Genomic DNA, 20,885 nt, shown 5'->3' with positions numbered 1-20,885 from the left:
AGCCTAGTTAAGATAAAACGACAACCATTCATGAAGGGCTTGGGAATCATCCCCCTGACTTGTCTTCACGTCGGTCATTGCTTGGACAGCTTCCTGACAATATTTTTGAAAAGATAGAGCACTTGATGAAGTCGCTGGTGCTCCCTTTGTTTAAAAGAATCAAGTTAGTACTTGAAAAATTGGGGAAATTAGAAAATACTATTTCGGCGTCTTCCAATGCTCCTCGAAGCTGTTTATTGGGTCCCAACTGCTTGGATAAGGGAGGATCTGAGTTAGCTTCGGGAGGTACTATCATACCATGCCCTATCACCAGTCCTCACATTGCCGCCCCCCCCCCCCCCAAAAAACGAAGAGGTAGGAAGATGTAAGGAGGGGCCAATTATGATAAGACCCTTACCCGCACAAGTGTGTGTGGGCGGGAAGGGGTTGGAAAAAACTATAGTGGAGGGTGAGGTTCCCTCTTAAGATAAGACGGACTTGGGGTCCAAAGGAAGAATGAGAAAGCATCCCTGTATTGACCTTCCACCTGATACAGCGCTTTACACTGTAATCTTGTAAGGGGTACCTGAGATATCACAGGACAAAAAGGAGTCATAGGTAGCTGAAAAAGAAAGTTATTTTTTGGCTTAGTAACTTAGTAACTTAGACCATTCCCTGCCCATATCAATGGTGAAATTCTGTTTGTTAGGAGGGCAAGCTGGTTGGGTGGCAGACTAAAGGATCGGGAAGGATTGCATAATTGTAAACTTTAGGGCTCCCAGGGTAGTAAAGTTTATTTGTAATGAGGGGGATTTCTGTAGGGAGGGTATGATTAATACGCACCATCTAAGTTATTTCTATCCTCGCTCAACCTCTGGAATTCCCTTGATTTCGTGCAACTGGTCCGATATGCTCCCAAGACATCCTAGGCCTGCATATAGGGAGTTTTGTCATCTTACAAGGGTCCACTATCTTGATCCCCACTTTAAGTACCCAACAGCTACCTTTAATTGTTTCGCTCCCCTGTCTTCTCTGGAGGAAACTGACTGACTTAAGGATGGTAAGGCTGTGTCTATGTATGCCTCTACGGGGAGCCTGCCGCAAACCACAGGGGATGTAGGATGTAGCTTAAGATCAACGTCTAATGAAGTTTTATTTTTTCCATCTACTCATCCTAATAATAATAATACTGTTATGGCGAGTGTTGTTTTAAACCCTAGTGAAAGTTGTTTGGAGGGGTCTGGTAGCCCTGTTCTCCCCTTGACAAACGCTATATCCACAACAAAGATTTCTTCCTGGAACATAGCAGGCCTGGAATCTAAATTGGGCCTACCTGATTGGTCCAATTTTATTGAAGAATCTGATATATGGTCCTTCCAGGAAACATGGGCTCTGGCCCCCTTATACCGCCTAGGCTATTTAAATTACTCTAAACCAGCAACTAAAGGTACTAGGGGTAGACCGGTGGGTGGACTGACAATTTGGGTACGCCAATGTGAGGGTGTCACCGTGGCGGAGATTCCGATTAATTGTATGGACATCATGGCAATTAAGATTAGTTCCACAAAGGGCCTTAATATAATTATCATCAATGCATATTCAAGGGGGATTGCAGGGGGGAGTTGTCCGCATACTATTTACCTACTAGAGGAATATCTCAGCTCCCTAACGAATACTGATAATAGGATTGTGATGGGCGACTTTAATACCGGTTTCGAGCCTCTTGGTATGGACGATGGGAAGCGATCTGAGGTTGAAGATTCCATGTGGGAATCCCTCAGTTGGAGCTTCCTCGAGTTAACAAATGGACGTAAGCGACCATGTACATGAAGGGGTTGTGTTTAGACAAGGGTTTGCGGGCGGCAAATGGTAGAACCAAGTCTGACAGGCTAGGGGCAATGACCTTTGATAATGGGCGATCGAAGTCACGTATAGACTATATACTGGTTATCTTGGGGTTGTGGTCAACTATAGTGGATATGATGGTAACATTTAGATTAGAGAGCGACCATAACCCCCTAGTCCTGTCCTTGAGCGATACTAGTTTTATTGACTCTCCCATGGCTGAAGTCCCTGTAGTACAGGGCAAAGTCTTATTAGCCAATGATGAACGTAGAGTGTGATGGCCAAAATCCTCTTGAATGAAGGCTTATTGTCTTCTATTAGGCACTTGCTAATTTGTACTATGGCTAATCTTAATAACTTAGCTTAAAACCTTCTTTGTCAAAAGTATTCCACAGAACTCCAAAAGCAAAGAACTGAGATCTAGTACATGGTATGACAAAGGCTGTAGGCAGGCACAACGAGCTTTGCTGATAGCTATTGAATCCAGACTACCAGCTGCCATCCGTAACTGTAGGGCTTTATATAAAACTGCCCAACTGTATGTCAAGAAAAGCTGGGATGAGGACCGTTGGAGGGGGCTTCTCCAGGCTTGCAACGGGCGCAATATGACACAGTTCTGGCATCTTTTGAAATGGGGTAACCATTCCATGGATAATGTTACTTCATTCTTCGTGGAACCGCAGCAGTGGGTTTCTTATTTCGAAAATCAATTTAAACTTAAGTCTAGGCCAATTGTTGTAATTCCACCGTCTTTACAGACCGAACCACTGATTTTTACCTCTAGTGAAGTGAAAGCTGTTTTAATTAACATCCCAAACAGCAAAGCTCCAGGGCCCGACTGTATACCATCAGACCTTATTAAACATGAACAAGATGTCTGGGTTCCTTATTTGACCATGCTGGCAAATGCCCTTGCCAGTTGAGCAAAGGTTCCCGATTCTTGGCTAGGGGCAGAGATTTTGCCTATTTATAAGAAGGGTGATCGCTCTGCCCCGGCCAATTATCGGCCAATCAGCCTTATCGATGCGATACAAAAGATTGTGGCCCGTTTACTTCTGGGACGTATCCAGGGCTGGATGGCTGACTCTGAGATATTAACTCCACCTCAGGCAGGCTTTCGGCCCCACATTAGCACATTAGACCAAGCATTCAGGGTTATGCTCCTGTATTGGAAAGAGGTCTTGCTTGGGGGTGGAAAGCTTTATGCAGCCTTTGTAGACCTGCGGTCTGCGTTCAACTTAGTCCCAAGAACTAAGTTGTGGGAAGTTCTAATGGGGTTAGGTATGCCGAAAGAAATGGTGACACTTCTTATCAATTTACACAAGTGTACATATGCCAAAGTCCGTTGGGGGAAACCTGGGGAGGTTACCGATAGATTTGAGGTCTCTAAAGGAGTAAGGCAGGGTGTGTGTTGGCCCCTACCTTGTTCTCCCTATTTATAAATGGGGTTAACAATTACTTTTCCAATTGCCCGACCGATGCACCCACTCTTGTGGGCCAGAAAGTCCCTCTCCTCATGTTCGCGGACGATACGCTTTTAATATCGAAGACGCGACAGGGGCTTCAGCTTGCACTGTCTCGCTTTGAGCGATTCTGCCGTGATCATGAGTTGGAAGTCAACGTAGGGAAAACGAAGTTTATGGTCCTACGTTCTACTAAACCTGTCAAAGCTAAGGATACAATGGGTGGGGTTACTCTTGATCAGACTGCTGTGTTCACATACCTAGGAGTTACCTTCTGTGAAAACATGAGTTGGAAACCACAGATAGATCTTTTATCCCTCAAGCATGCCCAACTAGGCGGCGCCTTGTTGAGGGAACACAGAAATTCCCTAACTAAACCTTTGGCACCATTGATGAAAATTTATGGTTCCAAGATTTTACCGGCCATTATGTATGGAGCCGAATTATGTTTTTTTTTTAATATGTTCCAACTTAGAGTTGCACAGAATAAATTCCTAAGGTCTGCAATTGGGTTACCGCAATCTTCACCTCGTATTCCCTTCTAATTTGACCTAGGCTGCAACCCTGTTGAGGATATGGTATGGTTTAGACCACTGGCGTTTTGGCGACATATGTGGTCGACACCGGAACTGTCCATGTATGCTAGGGCTCTTGCAGAAGTAAAAAATCTACTCGGTTCATCTAGGATATCTTGGCTGAGTGAAATCAAGGTTTCCTTGATTGATATGGGGTTGGGGTCCCTTTGGAAAGACCCTGCATCCGCCGTTTTCCCGTCCAAGAAACTATTCAAGGAACTGTATTGGAGCAGGGTCCAAGAAGGGAGATATTTATCTGCTCTGGGTAGGACTAAGACAGCATTGTTTCTGGACATTAAGGATGTTCCGGTCTATGAGGATTATTGGGACATCATTACAAAGCCATTAGATCGTAAATTATATCATCAGTTAAGGGTGGGCACCCTCCCGCTCCGAGGGCTAACGAGCTCTTGGATCCCACCTACTACTGACAAATGTCCCTTTTGTACTGATGGTGGAAACAGTAGATCACCTCCTCTTCTGCTGTCCCTTGTATTCATTGCCAAGACGAGCTTGGCTGGCACCGGTGTGCCGTTCTATAGGGATCAGATCAGCCCTAACTGCTTGTAGAATCTTGAGATTTGATACCACAGAGTGTATTGTTATAGGGGTATCTAAATTTATCAGTTGGGCTTGGTCTCTTCGGCTTCGGTATATGAGGTCTTAACAAACTGTGTCTACACTGTGTCATCATGCTAGTCTGAAGGTTGTGTATTTTTACTACTCCCCATGTATTCTTCTTTTTAGTCTATATATGAATTGTAAAGTCGTGTGTCTTTGTACTTATATTTAATACTTTAACAGGTTCTAAGAACGTATTGGATTCATGAATTTTATGGTGGTATTTTAATGATGATATGTTTTATATGCTGTCTTTTATGATGTAAATCGAAATAAAGACTTTTTGACTGACTGACTGACTGACTATAGTCTTGGCCCCTGAGACCATTTCATCCCACCTCTTCCTGTACTCCTCTAAGAGATGCTTAATTAACTATTGACGCTGCATCTCATCCCAGTGTGCCCTGACATAGTGGGAGAGGAGCCCAAAGGTGTTGGCTATTCTCCAGTGGGTGGAGACACCTATCACCATTCTCTTGCAGGTAGCTTTGAGCTTCTTGCTCTCCTTGTTGGGCAGGGGAAGTCCCCAGTGGTTTGACAAAAGCCCACATGTACATATTGTGGATGACCAGGGGGCTGGGCAGGACATGACCTCTGATGTAGGTGGGGTAATTGGGATAGGGCTTACATTTCTTCTCGACTCTTGGTGTAACTATCCTGGCTTTCACAGGCTCTTTCCAGGTGTCAGGCAGATTATATCCTGCCTTTTTCAAAGGCAACAACTTCACTGTCCATTTGAACTTAAGATAGTGCCTCTACAAGGAAATAGTCTTGCTTGGTGAAGACATTTGTAGTCACCTTGAGGAAGGTAGCCACACTTTGATGCCCTTGTGGTATAGCATGGTGGTGTTCAAATGGGATGCCAAAACAAGGTAGTGGCCCAAATCTGAGTACACTGAGGGATTTACATCATACTTGTCATACTTTTACTCTGGCTCAAAAGGTACCTTACAGGGGTTGGCATGGCCAAAGGGACTGCCGGCACCAAGAGGAATGTGGGGATATCTCTTTTGAGTGTGAAGGCAGTGGAAGTGAGGGAGGTGGTGGTGTAGGTGAAGGTGGTGGTCGTAGAGGTGGTGGTGGAGAAAAAGATGTTAAGTAATGAAGCAGGTTGGTGCCCCTGCCTTTATCTCTTCGAGGTGTGGGAATGGGAGTAAGGGTTCTGGTGTTAGTTCCTTCTCAAATATCAATCTCATCTTGTTAGTCTCCATGGGTTTCTCCATGGGTTTCATAGGAGGTAGCTTCCTGGAACTCTTCCCCATTCTGAAGGATGGGTAAAGCGTCTCTTCTGCCTTGTGCACAACTCCTACTGTTAGGCTTTGCAGAAGGTGTTGTGGTCTGGAGAGAAGCTGAATTTACAGACCCTGCGATGGTCGCACAACAGGTACCTCCCATGGCACATGGGAGCAACAAATTGCGAACATCTGCATCTAACACTAGAAGATAGGAGTATGCAGAGCCTGTGTATTTACAGCAGAAAATGCTATCAACAGAGAATTACCAATGATAAGAGACTTGTTTTTCTGATTGATACTTCTAATCGCAGATTCCTCACGAAAAAATACTTAACAAAGCAGTACCCCCTCCGGTGAAGGCTCTGAGGAGTGAACTAGACCAAAAAGTCTTAAAGGACCATAAGGAAAAAATTAACTTCCTTGCCATACCGGATGGTCAAGGCTGAAGTGCTACATAAACGTATACACTGATGCCCTTGTCGCAGTCTGGGAGGTGCCAAAGAAAGGCACGCTACATGCCAACTTACTGACAGTAGCCTTTGCCCTGGTGGAACGGGCTCTAAAGCCTTCTAGCACCCGCTTCTTAGCCAGTGCATATCAGCTCTTAATCCAGAGGATTATCCACCTAAACAGGGTCCTCTACTGCACAGCCTTCCCTTTCTTTGACCTGGAAAACCTCATAAAAATCTGCTCATCCACATGGTGTTTCTTGGTACAGTCAATATAAAAGCTTAAAGCCCCTTTGGGTTCAGCCGATAAAGCTTACATTCCTCTTTCGATGGATGAGGCGGGGGGCAAAGAACTCTGGTAGGATGATGGATTACCCAACATGGAAGGGTGTCATAACTTAAGGTAAGAGGGCTGATGAGCCCTCACCAACACTTGTATGGGGAAAAAGATGGTAAAGGGCAAGTGCACATCGTTGCATGAAGTTCCCTCGAGCAACAAGCTGAAATAATCACAATGAGAAAGATGACCTTTAAAAGACAGGCGTTGCAGCAAGCAACTATGTATTGGCTTGAAGTGTGTACATGTGAGAAAGACTAAGTTAAGGACATACTGCGGCAACACTGTGTGGGAAGAAACGTGTGTCAAACCTTTCATAAATCTCATCACAACAGGTAAATTAAACAAGGATTGTTGGTCCGGTAAACATAGGCAGGCTGAAAGGGGTGACATAGCTTTTAATAATGACTACTGTAAGGCCTTGTTGGGCTAAACACAAAAGAACATCTGACAGCTTTTCTTGTAAAGAACACCTTCAGAAAGACCCTCAAGACCTGGCTCTTGGGCTAAGCCAACCAGCGGACCACCCCCAAACGCCTTGAGACCCCCCCCACGGGTGAGTAGCGCACTTACAATTTCCCTGATTGATTGATTGATAAAGAATCAGCCTTGTGGATACCACATCAGGCCCCAAATGTGTCCCACGGTCTAGCATAAATGGACTTCGTGGGAGAGCACCTGGCAGCAAGAATTGACATTTTCAGGTGGCAGATCAAAGCAGTCCGGTTCCGCCTCCAAATCCTCGAGCATGGAGGTGTAGATTGTGCAGATTCAGTTGAAGTACCCTGCCCTGCACTTGTAACAGCAGAATCTACCAAGGTGGTACTCCTGACCAGAGGAGAGATGCTAATGCCCTGAAGGTCCAGGGACCACACACCCTGACCCAATCTGAATCCACAAGGATGACCTGGTTGAATTCATCCCTGATTTTTTTCAGAACTCGGAGCAGGAAGGAAGCCATATAAGAGTCCCATGTTCCATTCCAGCTAGAAGGCATCTCCTCGCGGGTGTTCTCATAGAGTGCCAAACCGCCAAATTTCTGGGACTTCGTATTCTCGAAAGTGGTTCTCCCAACTGTAAGAGGTCCTGCGCCACCTCGAGAAGTAGAAGCCATTTGTGATCTGCTTGTCTGCTCTGGAATTTAACCCCTCCGCTGCTGCGCTAAATGTTCCACGCTGGTGTGGAACGTTCTATTGCGCGGGCGGGGCCGCGAATTTCAGCGGACGTGCGCAGCACTACCGAGGTAGTGCACGTGCGCTGCACTTAACGGGTTAAGGACCCTGCCAGGTGGTCCATGACCAGGATGCTTCACCCAACACCTGAGGAACAGAGCCAAATGACACAGGAACCAAGACCTCACTCTGCACGGCGGAGGTGTTGTCCGCAAGAACCTACACCAGCCTCCCTTGATGGATGACAGGAAGGTCTTTAGAGCCAGACAACCGACAATCAACTCCAACAGACAGAAAGTAGCCAGGCAACCATCAAAGACCGGAGTCTGCTGAACTCTACCTTCCCCAGACGACACCCCGATCTAGCATGCGCTCATCCGTCACTACCCTAAGCTCTGTATGAGGGAGGGAAAGGGGCCTGCTAGTGGACCAATTATGTTTGAGCAGCTACCACTGCAGATCGGGAGCCATCTCTTCTGAGACGTGGAAGTCATCGGTCACATTTCCTTGATGCTGGGCCCACTACAACTTCACATTCCATTGCAGAGTCCACATCTGCTATAATCAACAAGGAGGATGCAGAAGGCTAAGAAGCCTCGGAGCTGCTCCCACTAAAGTCCAGGACTGAGACTGAAGCATCCTGTTCACAGCCTGATATTCCTGGACTTGTTGCGACGGAGGGGAGGCCTAAAATGCACTGCATCCATGAATGCTCCAAGAAATGGAAAACTCTACGAAGGAGTCACGTGCAAAATTTTCTCACTGATAGTGAACCCCCTTGTCAGAAGATTCGCTGTCGCCTGGAGGTACTCTGTATATGAATGTGGCGAGCTTACTATCACCAGCCAGTCAGGTAGGGGCAACATCTCAAGGTGAGCAGAGACCACTGCCATCCCTTACATGACCAGCAAGTCGCACTACTGAGGAAGAGGAGCACAGCACACTGAAAAATCCCTCTGGCCTACCTTGAACCGCAGGTTCATGTGAATGCAGGATGGGTACATGAAAATACAAGTTTTGCAGGTCCAAAAACACAATCTTATCCCCCGAGGAAAGATCTGGGCTAGAGTTTGCATTTCAAATTGGTTGTTTCTCTGGAAAGCATTCAGAAGAAAATGGTCAAAAATAGACCAGAGACCCCCGTCCTCCTTCTGCACAAGGAAATTGTGAGAGTAATACCCCTCTCCTCTTTCACTGTTTGAATCTGAAACCCTCTAGATAGCATCTCTTTGAGAGGAACACGTTCACCTCTTATAATAGAATGATAGGTGCTCCTCTGAAACAAATTCTGATGTAAGGCAGGGGTAAGAATTGTCAGGTCAACAAGAAAAGGTGGAGCACAGCCATGGTGAACAACTTGTAGAACCTATCTGTCAGACGTGATGGATGGCCACCTTGGGAGGAAGTGTAAAATCCTACCTTGACAGGATCTGTATGCACCACTTCTAAGGTCCAACTAAAGTGGTTTGGTGGCTGCTGCCACTGAAGGAGAAGGGAACTGGGGGGACTGATGCCCCTGCTGACATGCATGGTGCCTGCCAGACCCTCATCCTCTAAAAGACTTGGGTTAATGTTCTATCGGTTGGGGAGACTCTTTGCCTGTACTCCAGCTCTCTGAAATAACCTCTGAACCTTTTGAGCTCAAGATTGAACTGCTTGGCAGGTGTTAACAAAGCCAAGGAGCACACTAGGGTCTACTTGCTTTAAAACACTTCAAGGCAGTATTGGCTTTTTTACCCAGAAAAGGCACAAGCCATCAAAGGACATATCAATAATAGGGAATTGGACATGTTTAAAACGCCCCTTGGAATGCATCCAGAGTGCGAAGCACAACACTGATTTCAATATATCTTCACAGGTAATCGGTATTATCTAGGCCAACAAGAATCACTTATTTGGTTGTGTTTTGTTCATTATAAATTGCCAAAGAGGCCATATGGTCTTCCAGGTCCATCACAAGATCTTGCTGGTCATGTCCTAGAGGGCATGAGAATAGCAACCCGGAAAACATACAGTGTTTACCGATCGCAATGTCAGACTGGCAAAATAGAACTTGCATTTGCCAAATGGCCAATTATGTTAGACATACGATTTAGAGGAGTCGTGAATAATGAATTGGAGTTTACCTTACTGGTATAAACCTCAATCACAAGCCTCCCTGGTATAGGATGTTTTGGAAGAAAATTAGAGTTACCAGGAGCTAGACTGTGAAGGCTGGCCACCTGCCCATTCACTGAGGTAAAGGAACAAGGCTTTGACTAAGAGTCCATCAAGATATTAGCAAGACCCTCGTTAAAGGAGAACATGGGGTCAGATATGGTTCGCTCAGGCTACAAAATGTACCTAAGGACATTTTGTTTAGTCTCTTCTGAAGGAAGCTGCTGCAAATGATGCATTTTCTTCCATTGGTATTTCAAGTGGAGACTCAAAACATCAGAGGCAGTATCAAGCCCAACTGGCCTCTTGTAAACCCATGTAAAAGTTATCATCGGTAAAGTGAGTGGGGAGAAAGTTGTCCCCCCCACTCCTCACCATCATCTCCATCCTAGGGTGTGCCTTGTTCATATTCAGAGCAAAAAAAATATAATGGAGCCTCTACTGTTCCAGCCACCTAGACAGCGGCACTGGTTCAGAGTCAGGCTGTATAATGATTGGTTGTGGTTTTGTAACCTTGTTTTGTAACATCAGTTGAGATCAGGCAAAAGTCTGTTCAGTGACATCGGAATCATCACCAGATCCTCTTCTGAGACCTGTATCCACATGGAAGGACTTAGTGCAGGTCTGTGACTGGGAGTATCTACAGGAGTTGAAATGGGTCTGTAACAGATCCTTTGAGGGTCAGATGACTCTAAGGATTGGTCTGCCAGCAGCAACCCAAGTTGAGGCCCTTGCAATTCCTTGGGGTGCAAAGGCACACTATAAGGACTCAAAGTGCACCAAAAAACCATAGCATGGCTTAGTTGAAGGCTTCACTCTGCTGCAGTGTCACCAATGGTCTAGGAAATTAGGAGTATACTGGGATGAGCTGGTGAAATCAGCTCTGTGACCAGAGACCTAAAGAGAGATTGACTAACTGTTAAAAGGGGCGATCCCAGAGGTTAAGTCTACCCCGCTCCTCCGTGACCCACCTCTCCCACCAATAATGCCGAGCCTTATGAGAGATCTCCACCGGGGAAGACCTCAAGTAGCGAATCGTACACACGAGGACCACACCACACTTATGAACAGGCACAACACCGATGGAGTAATTATGAACTTCTTTATAATCACGAAGAAAAAGTAATACCACACATATACAACGATCAAGGGATCGCAGAGAGTCTCAAGACTTTTAGGGAAGGGGTAGCGGGACAGTCTTAGTTCGTAGCCCAGTACGTAGCGTACCCTGCGCACAGCTCTCAATCCTCGAGCCGGGGGGATACGGAAGATGGTAGACGCACTGGTGAACTTACGCACTTGAGGATAGTCTCTCAGGGATGGTAGCTTCGAGAGTCCAGCTGGACTAGAATGTTCCTCGAGCCGCGACTAAGTCAGCAGGGCTCGCTCTAGAGGAAGGTCTGGGGGAGCCGCGACCACGTCAGCAGGGCTCAGAGAGTTCCGTAGATGTCTTCAAGGTTCAAGCTCGAGCCGCGACGAGGTCAGCAGGGCTCTGATGGTTCAGTTCCTAGAACGAGCCGCGACAGCGTCAGCATGGCTCAAAGAGTTCACGAGGTTCAGTTCAGCCGCAATCAGATTAGCAGGGCTTCCTTGTCCAAGATACAACTGCCCGCTAGTTCAGGGGCGACCCTTGATATAGTTCAGTGACCCTTTGATGTCCAGACCCTTGCAGGCGGGGGGTCCGAGGCTGTGGGGGCGGTCCGTGGGTGAGGTCCGGCGGTTGGTGCTTTGATCCCTTTGAGGATGCGTCCGGGAATTCCCAGACGCCCAGCAGGTCTGGAGCCAGCACTCGGGGAGGCCAGAGGTGACATTGAAACTGGCCCTCAGGGGGGAGACCAGAGGTGTGATCGAAACCAGTCTCTCAGGGGAGGCCGGAGGTGCCATCGAAACTTCTCACCTTCTCTTACTAGGGTAGCCCTCACCCTCCCAATGGGGGCTGGCGCGTCTGGAGCCTACGCTGCGCTGTGGCTGGGGGTCATGCTAGGCCCACAACATCAGGGATCTCGGGAAGGGAAAATGGCTGCCGATGGGCCTATGGGGCCTTGCGGGTTTGGGACGTGCGGGCTGGAAGGGTGGCCGGGGACAGGCCGATGCGGGCAATGGGCGTTGGGTCGGACATGGGTAGGGCAGCTAGGGGTCCCTATGTACAGAGCTGGGCTAACGGGGAGCTGATTCGCGGGGGGTGGGGAACCACGCCACGAGGCCGGGTCCAACACTAACATCATAGCGCCTTCTCTTTGGATACAGAGTGGCAGGAAGACGCTAAATCCCACTTTGCTTCTTTGTGTTTGAACTTTGATTTGGACTTGTAGGAAGGCTTCAACAGTGAAGATGACCTCTTGTGGGAAAGGCCGGAAGCATAATAAAGTCTGTGTCCATTACTTGGAGTGGGACTTACACGAGAGCTGCAACTACTTTTCTTGTTTGGCAATGCAGAGCTTCATTTCTCAGGCCTGGATAACCTTGGGTGCATTTAACACACAACTTCGAGTCGGGTCCCAAACTCAAACCCCAGAGGTACACCTTGTGTGGGTCAGTGATGGACATCTGCTTTCTATAATCACATCATAGTTTGAATCGTGTTGTTTTAGGTGAGGACATTGTTCTCTGGCACTCTAGATTTAGTTCCGAAGTCCTCTGAAAATCAATATTAGGAGTAGAATTCTGGATCCATGTTGGAAGGCACAGAAGAAATTAACGGATGGAGCATAGAAGTGGCGCTTATATGGGGCTCCACTCTGTCACTTCTGGGGCACTATGCATCCAGCACAGAGTCTCAAGACAATACCTAGCAGTGTACAGGAGCATTTGTGGAGAAAAACATCTGGATCCAGTCGTCTGGCGTTTAGAAGTATTCTAAGGCAAGAATCTGCAGTTAGAAGTACACATCAGAAAATGGCGTTCTGCGGATCCACACATGTTGGGAGATATTCTATTGTTAATGGATACAGAGAGAAAGAGCATTCTAGGTCCAATATAAGAAAAGTGATCATTAACACTGAAACAGTACTGAAGAGAACAAGCTAAGGAGGTAAACTGGATCCAGGCTTCGAGAATTTGTAATAATGTCAATGAAAATGGACACTAGGAAACGGTCTGTCCATTTTAAAAGGAAGCACAAAGTGGCACATGCATCAACGTAGGCTTTTGCGATTCCTTAATTGCGATTATTAAGGAATCGCAATTGAGGAATCGCAAAAGCCTATGCATGTAGGATTAGCTATAAAAATAGCGATTCCTACACATTCCTTAATTGCTAATCGCAATTAAGGAATGCTGTCCCATTCACTCCTATGGCCTCCAGGCCCATAGGAATGAATTGGAGATTGCATGAGCAATTTGCGAGTAGCAGTAGGTACTTGAAAATTGCTCATGCAATTTCAAGGGAGCAAGGGTTTCAATATGACACCCTGTTGCACCCCTGAAATAGATCTGTGCACATATGTTGCACACACACATGCACAAAAGTGCTTTTTTCAAAGCTTTTTCAAATTAACATGAAGTTCAACTTCATGGTAATTTGCTACTCCTATTAGCGAAATCGCTAACTTTTTTAACTTTAATGCATTGCATTTAAGGAATCTCAATTTGGGATTCCTTAAATGCAATTGCAAAGTAAGGAATCGTAATTTAGAGAGTCCTTAAATTGCGATTTTTGCATTTGGGATGATGCATCCCAAATGCAAAAATACCGGTCTCAAAGGGGCAGATTCTGAGAATCTGCCTGATTGCGACCGGTTTTTCCTTTGATGCATGTGCCTGATACTTCCCTAATCTGTGTGGCGGAACCTTCCTTGTAGAAAGCAGGGATTTTAGATTTAACAAGGGATTTTCTTTTGGGGAGGCAGTAGAGCATGCAGGGTGGCATGCAAGTGTGTCTCATACATCTTCTATGGGCTATTGATACTTACTTGTGGACCATTTGACACTATTGTGTACTTAAGCTGTGACAAACTTTTTCAAAAGCAGGTTCATTATAAAGGTGAGGCTAAGCACAGTTATATCTCTTATCAAATATAAACTCTGTGGGCTCTGCCTGCAGTATTTACCTTGATTTGATGATGCTCCAGGCTTGACTGTAGAAATTCCATGTCCAAAAGTCATTCTTTTCAACCATACCAACCAGCCCTCCAAAGACATACATTGCATCATTGTACACAACAGAAGAATGTCCATAGCGGGGCCCTGGACCACAATCACAAGTGACAGGTGGTAAACATGTCCACATCATTGAATCTAAAGTCAGAGAAAAAGTAATTAGTACATAAAACATTGCCATTTAATGTTATCATGGCTACATAGGGAATGTTAGAAAGAGGTGCAATAAAATAAGAATCCATTGCAAATACCATCAAAAGAAAGCACAAAAACCAGGGGAGGTCATTTTATAATTGGCCACATATTTACTATCACTCTTCCCATTTCTACACTACTTAAAGTGGCTATTGTTGTGACATTCTCATTTGTACTAACATCACATATGCCATTTGCTGCCTTTGATCCTTATGCTAAGAAAGAGCTTGAGACAAAATAACCCATTATGTCATGGTTTTAATCCCCTTCTTTGTCCTACTACATATTGTCATTGCCTCTTGAGGTAGAGTCAAAATGAACCTTGAATTTACCGCAAGCTGAAGACATGCAATTTTCAACAACATTAATTGAAAAAATCATGAAAGGTCTAAAGTAATGTTTTTGCCCAAGTTATTACATTAATATTAGGTTTTAAGACAAAAGGAAAATACAAAGCAATGGGTTCTTTGTGAAGTACATTGCTGGGAAATGGGAGAAAAGCAAATGAATAAAGTAGGCAAAGTTATTATTTCAAAAGATGGATCTGTTTGGGCTTCTGAGCAGACAAATCTCCCTGACAGAGAGGAGGAAGAATAGGCCAGTAAAAGATAAACAGGGTAAAGGTGCAAGAAGGAGAGGTGACCCAGGTTAAGTGGTTCTTAACCTGCGGTCTAGTGACCCCTGGCAGTCCGCAAAGCCTACACAAGGGGTCCCTGACAGCTTAGAAAATTAAATATTATTAACAGATTAATAGGATTAATAAAGTGCATATAAATAAAGAAGCAAAATGTATCAATTGAAAATGTTAGAACCTTCTGTAAATGTAAAGGAATTTGAAATTGGAGGTTAAATATTAACTTTGTACCCTAAGATTATTTGTAGGAGCAGTATAAGTTAATCGAACATGAAATAGTAAGGATGATTAGTGACTTCAAATAAATGTAAGAAAATCTAAAACCTTCCTATTTAAAGAAGAGACTTTATTTCGGCCGGTGGCCATAAAAGTGCGTGTGTTACAGTAACATTTCATTAAGACAGTCCACATGGGCAAGTGCCCAGACCCTATAGTCTTGGATTAAAAATTGCCATCACAAAGGTCAGCACCCCATAAAATAGACCTAGATGAATACAAATATAAGACATTAATAAAAGCAAATATAAGTCATATTACAACCACTAAAACACACATAAAAACCCCAAATATTAAAAATGGAGAAAAAGGGACCTATTAAAATTTTTATTTTTTTCCCCCACATTCATTTAAGAATTAAATTAAATATTTCACTGTTGGTTATTTTCTGTATTTTTTGTGAATTGTTTTGCGGTTCAAATCATTGAAAACAAGATGTTTAATTGCAGATGCTTAGGCCAGGATTCCGAGCTTCCAGTAAAGACTAAGGGGGTCATTATGATTGCGGTTTTTCCGCATCCTCGGGGCCGGCGGAAGCCACCGCCGGCCCAGAGGATGCGGAAAAACCGCAGCGGACTGACCAAAGACCCACCGCCACATTAGGATGGCTGGTGAGTCCTGGTTTCCATCCAAAGCTTTTCCGCCGCGGTCGGCTTACAACCGCGGCGGAAAAGCTCTAATATGGTGATGGTGTCTTCCAGACACCGCCCACCATATTAGGATGGCCTGTAAATTATGCTTTTCCGCAGCGGGTTTTCCGCCGTGGAAAAGCATACGGAACTTCACTGCGGGGGCCCGTTGCGGGCCCCCTAGGTGAAGGTGGGGTGGGGGGTGCACATGGGGGGTACCTATGGTACCCCCCTGCATTTGCATGCAGAAAGCGGCAGGCACCGCGCGGTGCCTGCCTCTTACTGCATGCAAATGCAATGCGTGCATTTTTAACATTGCCGCGGGTGCAGCTTGAAGCCGCACCCGCCGCAATGTTAAAAATAGAGGATGTGACCGCCAGGGTGGCGGTCACATCCTAATTGCACAGGAGGGAACTCCGCATGCCATGCGGAGGTTCCCTCCTGCTCTGGGGTCGCGGACGGACGCTAGTCCGTCCGCGATCCTAATGAGGCCCTAAGGGCCAGATGTATCAAAGGGTTTTGCCCATTCTGTGTCTATGGGGAAATTTGTTGATACATATGGCCCTAAGTGGGGCTCCCTGAACTCCAATAAATAATTCAGTGGGGGTCCTCGGGTTCTAGTAATGATTAAGTGGAGGTCACCAGGAGTCAAAAGGTTACGAATCACTGGCTTAAAGCACACACAGTTATTTAAGATGTTTAGCCTCTCAGCTCCACATTTTTACAGTCGCAGATGGCCTGATTTGCAGAATCAGACAAAATGTGATTCAGTAACCAGTTACAGAGTTGCAATTTGCATTTGCAAATCGGTATTTGGAAGGGGAGTATTTAAGGCGTACCTCCCAAATACCGAATTGGTATGGTATGTATTACTGTTTTTGCATCAGAATTTCGGTCCCAAATCAGTAATACTTTACCACCTGTTTAAAAGTAGAGGCAATCCATTTGCATATTGGAAGGGGTCTTCTCGGGATCCCATACTCTTTGAGAATGTTAAATTATTTTTTAACATCAGGCATTGACCCAAGGGACCACTGACTACTCTTAAAAAGTGAAACTCAAACGTTTCAGTTTCTTTTTATGAACTCATTCAGTTTTCTTTTTAGGAAAACAGGATGCTTGGGAAAAAAAGCTTTATTAAAAAAGCAATCACAGACCTAGAGGCCTGCTGACCTCAAGAGGCCACCATCCCTGTGATGGTGGGGATTCTAAAGAGTTTGCAAAATTAGACTTACCTCATTAATATTCAAGCGGTAGGCCGATTTGCAAACTACTAAGAATCACTATTTGGGAACACAAAAAACCATACATTAAGAATACCAATTTCCTAATTCAAATTTGGAGAGAATACCACTTACGCAATCGGTATTTCTAATGCTTGTACATCTGGCCCCTATGTTTTCAAATGTGAACATATCTTGGAGGATAATGAATTCCGGACAATTTGAAGTGTCACTGGGACCATTAACTGCAGTCTACTAACTGGATCTTGCAGGCGTTGTATGAATGATGGTCTACAAAATGGCAATTCACCAATGCTAGTGTGTTAGGATAGCTTGAGTCTTCCACATGCTAGTGATCTTCTTGAAGTGTGGAGGCGAAAGGCATGTCAAGGAATTTGGTTTGTGGGATGAGAATCAACTTGGGAGTTTCAACATTTAGAGAAAGAAGTGTGAGAGATCCTTACTTGTACTAGAAAGTACAATGTTAATGATGGATCTGCTGACTCTGCTCCAGTATACCTATGATTGAGCAGAGTACACTCGTGTATATATATATATATATATATATATATATATATATCAAGGAAAACTCGTCTCGAAAATCCAAAGTGCTGCCAAGTCTCAAACAGCCAAGGAAAACGAAGAGAGGAACCCAGGAATGGTGCCAAACAAGTGCGTTTATTTGTGCTCAATCTTGCCCAGCATGCCCGCCATTACGCGTTTCGACAGTATCCACTGTCTTGATCACATGATGTGATCGCAAAGTTACATGGGAATTTATTTGCCTTTTCATTGACACAAAAGGTGGACTACATAGCGACCACCGCATTTCAACAATGTGTTTTTTCAAAAGGGTATATTGAAGACAAAGAAAGGACTAAACCATAAGTATTTAGCCCTCCTTGTATATATATATATGTGTGTGTGTGTATTGGGATGTATAACGTATGTGATCAAGTGAGTCTTCTTCGGAATTGCAGTTACAGCAGCCTACAGGGGCCCCATGGATTTAATGGATGATGAAGAAAACTGGATGAGTTAGAGACGCAGATTATGAGCATCAGTAAATTCATGTTCTGATCCTTGAAAAATCTGTTTTCAGAAAGAGTCATATCGAATTGTTAGTCTGAGGCCGATATGGGATTGCTGCAAGTTCCTTCGAGCAGCACTAAAGAGTGAACATTGTGGGTGTTATTGTAAAGATACACATAAATGTTTATAATATTTCAACCAAATGTCGTTTTGTTTTGCACATCTTTAAAGGAGCTAATTTCCTCTTGTCTGAACAGCTGAGGATATGTATGCCCTTGTCAATCCAGTAATGCTAGTATTGAGAGATTTCATGATAAGGAGGCTCTTATTAAACACTATAATTCTTTTTCGCCATTTGTGCTTGCTGTATTTGTTGATTGACTTGGTGTGTTACCATTTGCAACTAGAGAGGTTGTCTCCCTGACTCAACATGATAAAATGCTAGAAGAGAACAGATGTGGGAATGATCCAAGAATCACCTGGGCAGCACGAAGTGAGCAGGTAATTTCAGAGTGCCACAGAAATTTGGGCCAGCTTTAATTATGTATTTGCCTTTTCATAAGAATGTAGTTATCTGAAAAAAGGGGAAGGATTCAGGAGTTATGGTGCTGCTGAAAGTAGTATACCTGTGATTATGTGTTTGTTTAATGATTCATGTTTTGTTTATTTAGTGTGGACTCTGTACCAGTGGACATTAAATCTTTCGAATAGGTTGTATTCATAGTGTCCAAGGAGGGTCTCATGATAAACAGGAGGGGGTAGGTGCAATATTCAAACTAACACTCTATGAGAGTGATAAATGGGACAATCTATATCATATAGGAAGATCTGTACCAGATTAGGTTGTAGGTAAAGGTGTTTCTCTTTATTTTGTATGCCTTGAGAACTTATTAGACACCGCATTAACTGATCAGGGGATGCTGGAGGGTGGTAAGGAATTTGCAGATTACGTGTTTTCACCAAAAGTATTGTTACCGAAGGTATGTGCCCTTCCCTTTTGATAGATATAGCTCCCTTTACATTCCTCACCTTACGAATAAGTCTCCGAAATATCTCCCTAGGATGTGGAAAGGAACAGTGTAAATTACCCAAGAAAACCATACATTACAGCCTTGACCAAGGAGTCATCACTGAGCGCATAATATATGAGCAAGTAACATTTGTCAAAGGCATGCAGGGATGATCACATGGTCACCTTGAAAACTGTTATATTCCATATAGGCACCCCAATATAGGCTCAGGTAACATCGCCTATATTCTCCCCTACATTACACACATAACGGTTCTTGGGGACTGACCTTTTACCTAAATACGACACTGCACACAGAACGCAGGATTTCCCTAGTAGCAGCCTCATACATTATGCAAAAGGATTCTTGGAAACTTGGCTGGACTCTCATCTCCTGCATAATAACTATGTATAAAATTCATTCCCGACGTCATCCTAAGTCAGGCACTAGCACAGTAAGGTAGAACCCCCGGCAAGAACTTTGTGTATATAAACATCACATCTTGCTAAGACAGGGAGAGGAGATCAGGACTTCCATGCCGACACACTGACGCGAGACGCTGAAGCCCCTGCATGCAGACACTCCAGCTTGCAGTGGTCTGTGATCCCTTGCGGGGTGTCCAACCCGAGACCAGGACGGGGCCCCACAGTTTCTCACTTCAGGTAATGGGGGTTGACTTTATCCTAGAGGGATTCTTGGTTGAATACATGCATACATACTAGGTACACTTAGGTACATCTAGTTAGGGTAGCATTGTAGGAGTGCGTTTTTTATTGTCATGTATTTTTTATACTTGCCTGTATTCATGGTTATAGCAAGATGGTAGAACTCTACCATCCTTTTACTTTCCTATTGCTTTTCATAGCTGTTACTGTATACTTATTGCCTCAGCACACCTATTTTACACTAGAATAACGCTAGAGTTACAATTGCTCAATAAATACTTATTGAAAATGTCTCGTTTATTCTGTGTATCTCTCTGAGACTAAGGGCCATATGTAGGTAGCTAAATACCGGTCGGTAACGGCCGAAATTCAGTGAATTTCCCATTACCGACCGGTATTTAGGCAATTGAGATATAGGAGTCCAAAAATAAGGATTCGGTAAATATGAATCGGTAAATACCGATTCATCATTACCGAATCCAACATCACAGATTCAAAATTACTGATTCCTTATTTACCGAATCGGTAAATAAGAAACTGTAAAAACTAGAAAAGAGATTTAGGTAAATTAGGTAATACCGAATTTCAAGAAATTCATTATTTTAGAGTCGGTAATTAACACTGATTGAAAGCAGGTGGTAATCAGCCACATGGTATATAAGCAATCCCAAAATGCAACAGTGTGATCACTATGGCGGCTTTCTATGTGATTGCAAGGCGGCTACGTCTACAGGCAGCAGGAGTGAGGATCTGGAGATGGGAGGAGCGCATTTACAGACAGCGCATCACACTCTTCCAACAGACTGAGGTTGAGATCCATGAAAGGTACAGGCTACACCCCCACACCATCTTGGACTTGATAAGGGACCTGCACCCCCTCCTTGAGCACCCAACACCAAGGGCGCACCCCATACCACCACATGTGCAGGTGCTCTGTAGCCTACATCTCCTCGCATCTGGCAGTTACCAGGGGGTGATAGCTGCAGTAGGCGGGGTGTTCCAGAGTTGCCTGTCCCGTTTCTTCGGAAAGTTCCTGGATGCCATGATGCAGAGAATGCATCACTACATCAGCTTCCCACACACACAAGCGAAACTGCTGAAAACCAAGACAGACTTCTACCAGATGGCACAGTTCCCGCATGTCATAGGCTGTATTGATGGCACACACATTCCAATCTGCCCACCAGCAGCTACTGAGTATATCTACAGGAACAGAAAGCCCACCCACTCCATAAACGTGCAGGTAATCTGCGATGCTGGCAACATAATCACTGACATTGTGGCCAAATT

The 20,885-nt window shown here is 44.7% G+C and overlaps 1 protein-coding gene across 1 annotated transcript in view; it reads right to left on the bottom strand.

The window, feature by feature from the left end:
• LOC147732589 (uncharacterized) overlaps positions 1-20,885 on the bottom strand; it is a 428,162-nt gene that overhangs the window by 53,895 nt on the left and 353,382 nt on the right. The window contains exon 7 of the mRNA XM_086957108.1: positions 13,883-14,069. Within this exon, the coding sequence (XP_086813234.1) occupies positions 13,883-14,069 (187 nt within the window). The remainder of the gene's footprint in view (positions 1-13,882; positions 14,070-20,885) is intronic.

The sequence above is a fragment of the Lissotriton vulgaris genome, chromosome 2_1 (assembly GCF_964263255.1).
Source record: "Lissotriton vulgaris chromosome 2_1, aLisVul1.2, whole genome shotgun sequence".
Lineage (NCBI taxonomy): Eukaryota > Metazoa > Chordata > Amphibia > Caudata > Salamandridae > Lissotriton > Lissotriton vulgaris.
Note: the sequence above shows the minus strand (reverse complement) of the source record. Positions and strands in the feature narration are given on the sequence as shown.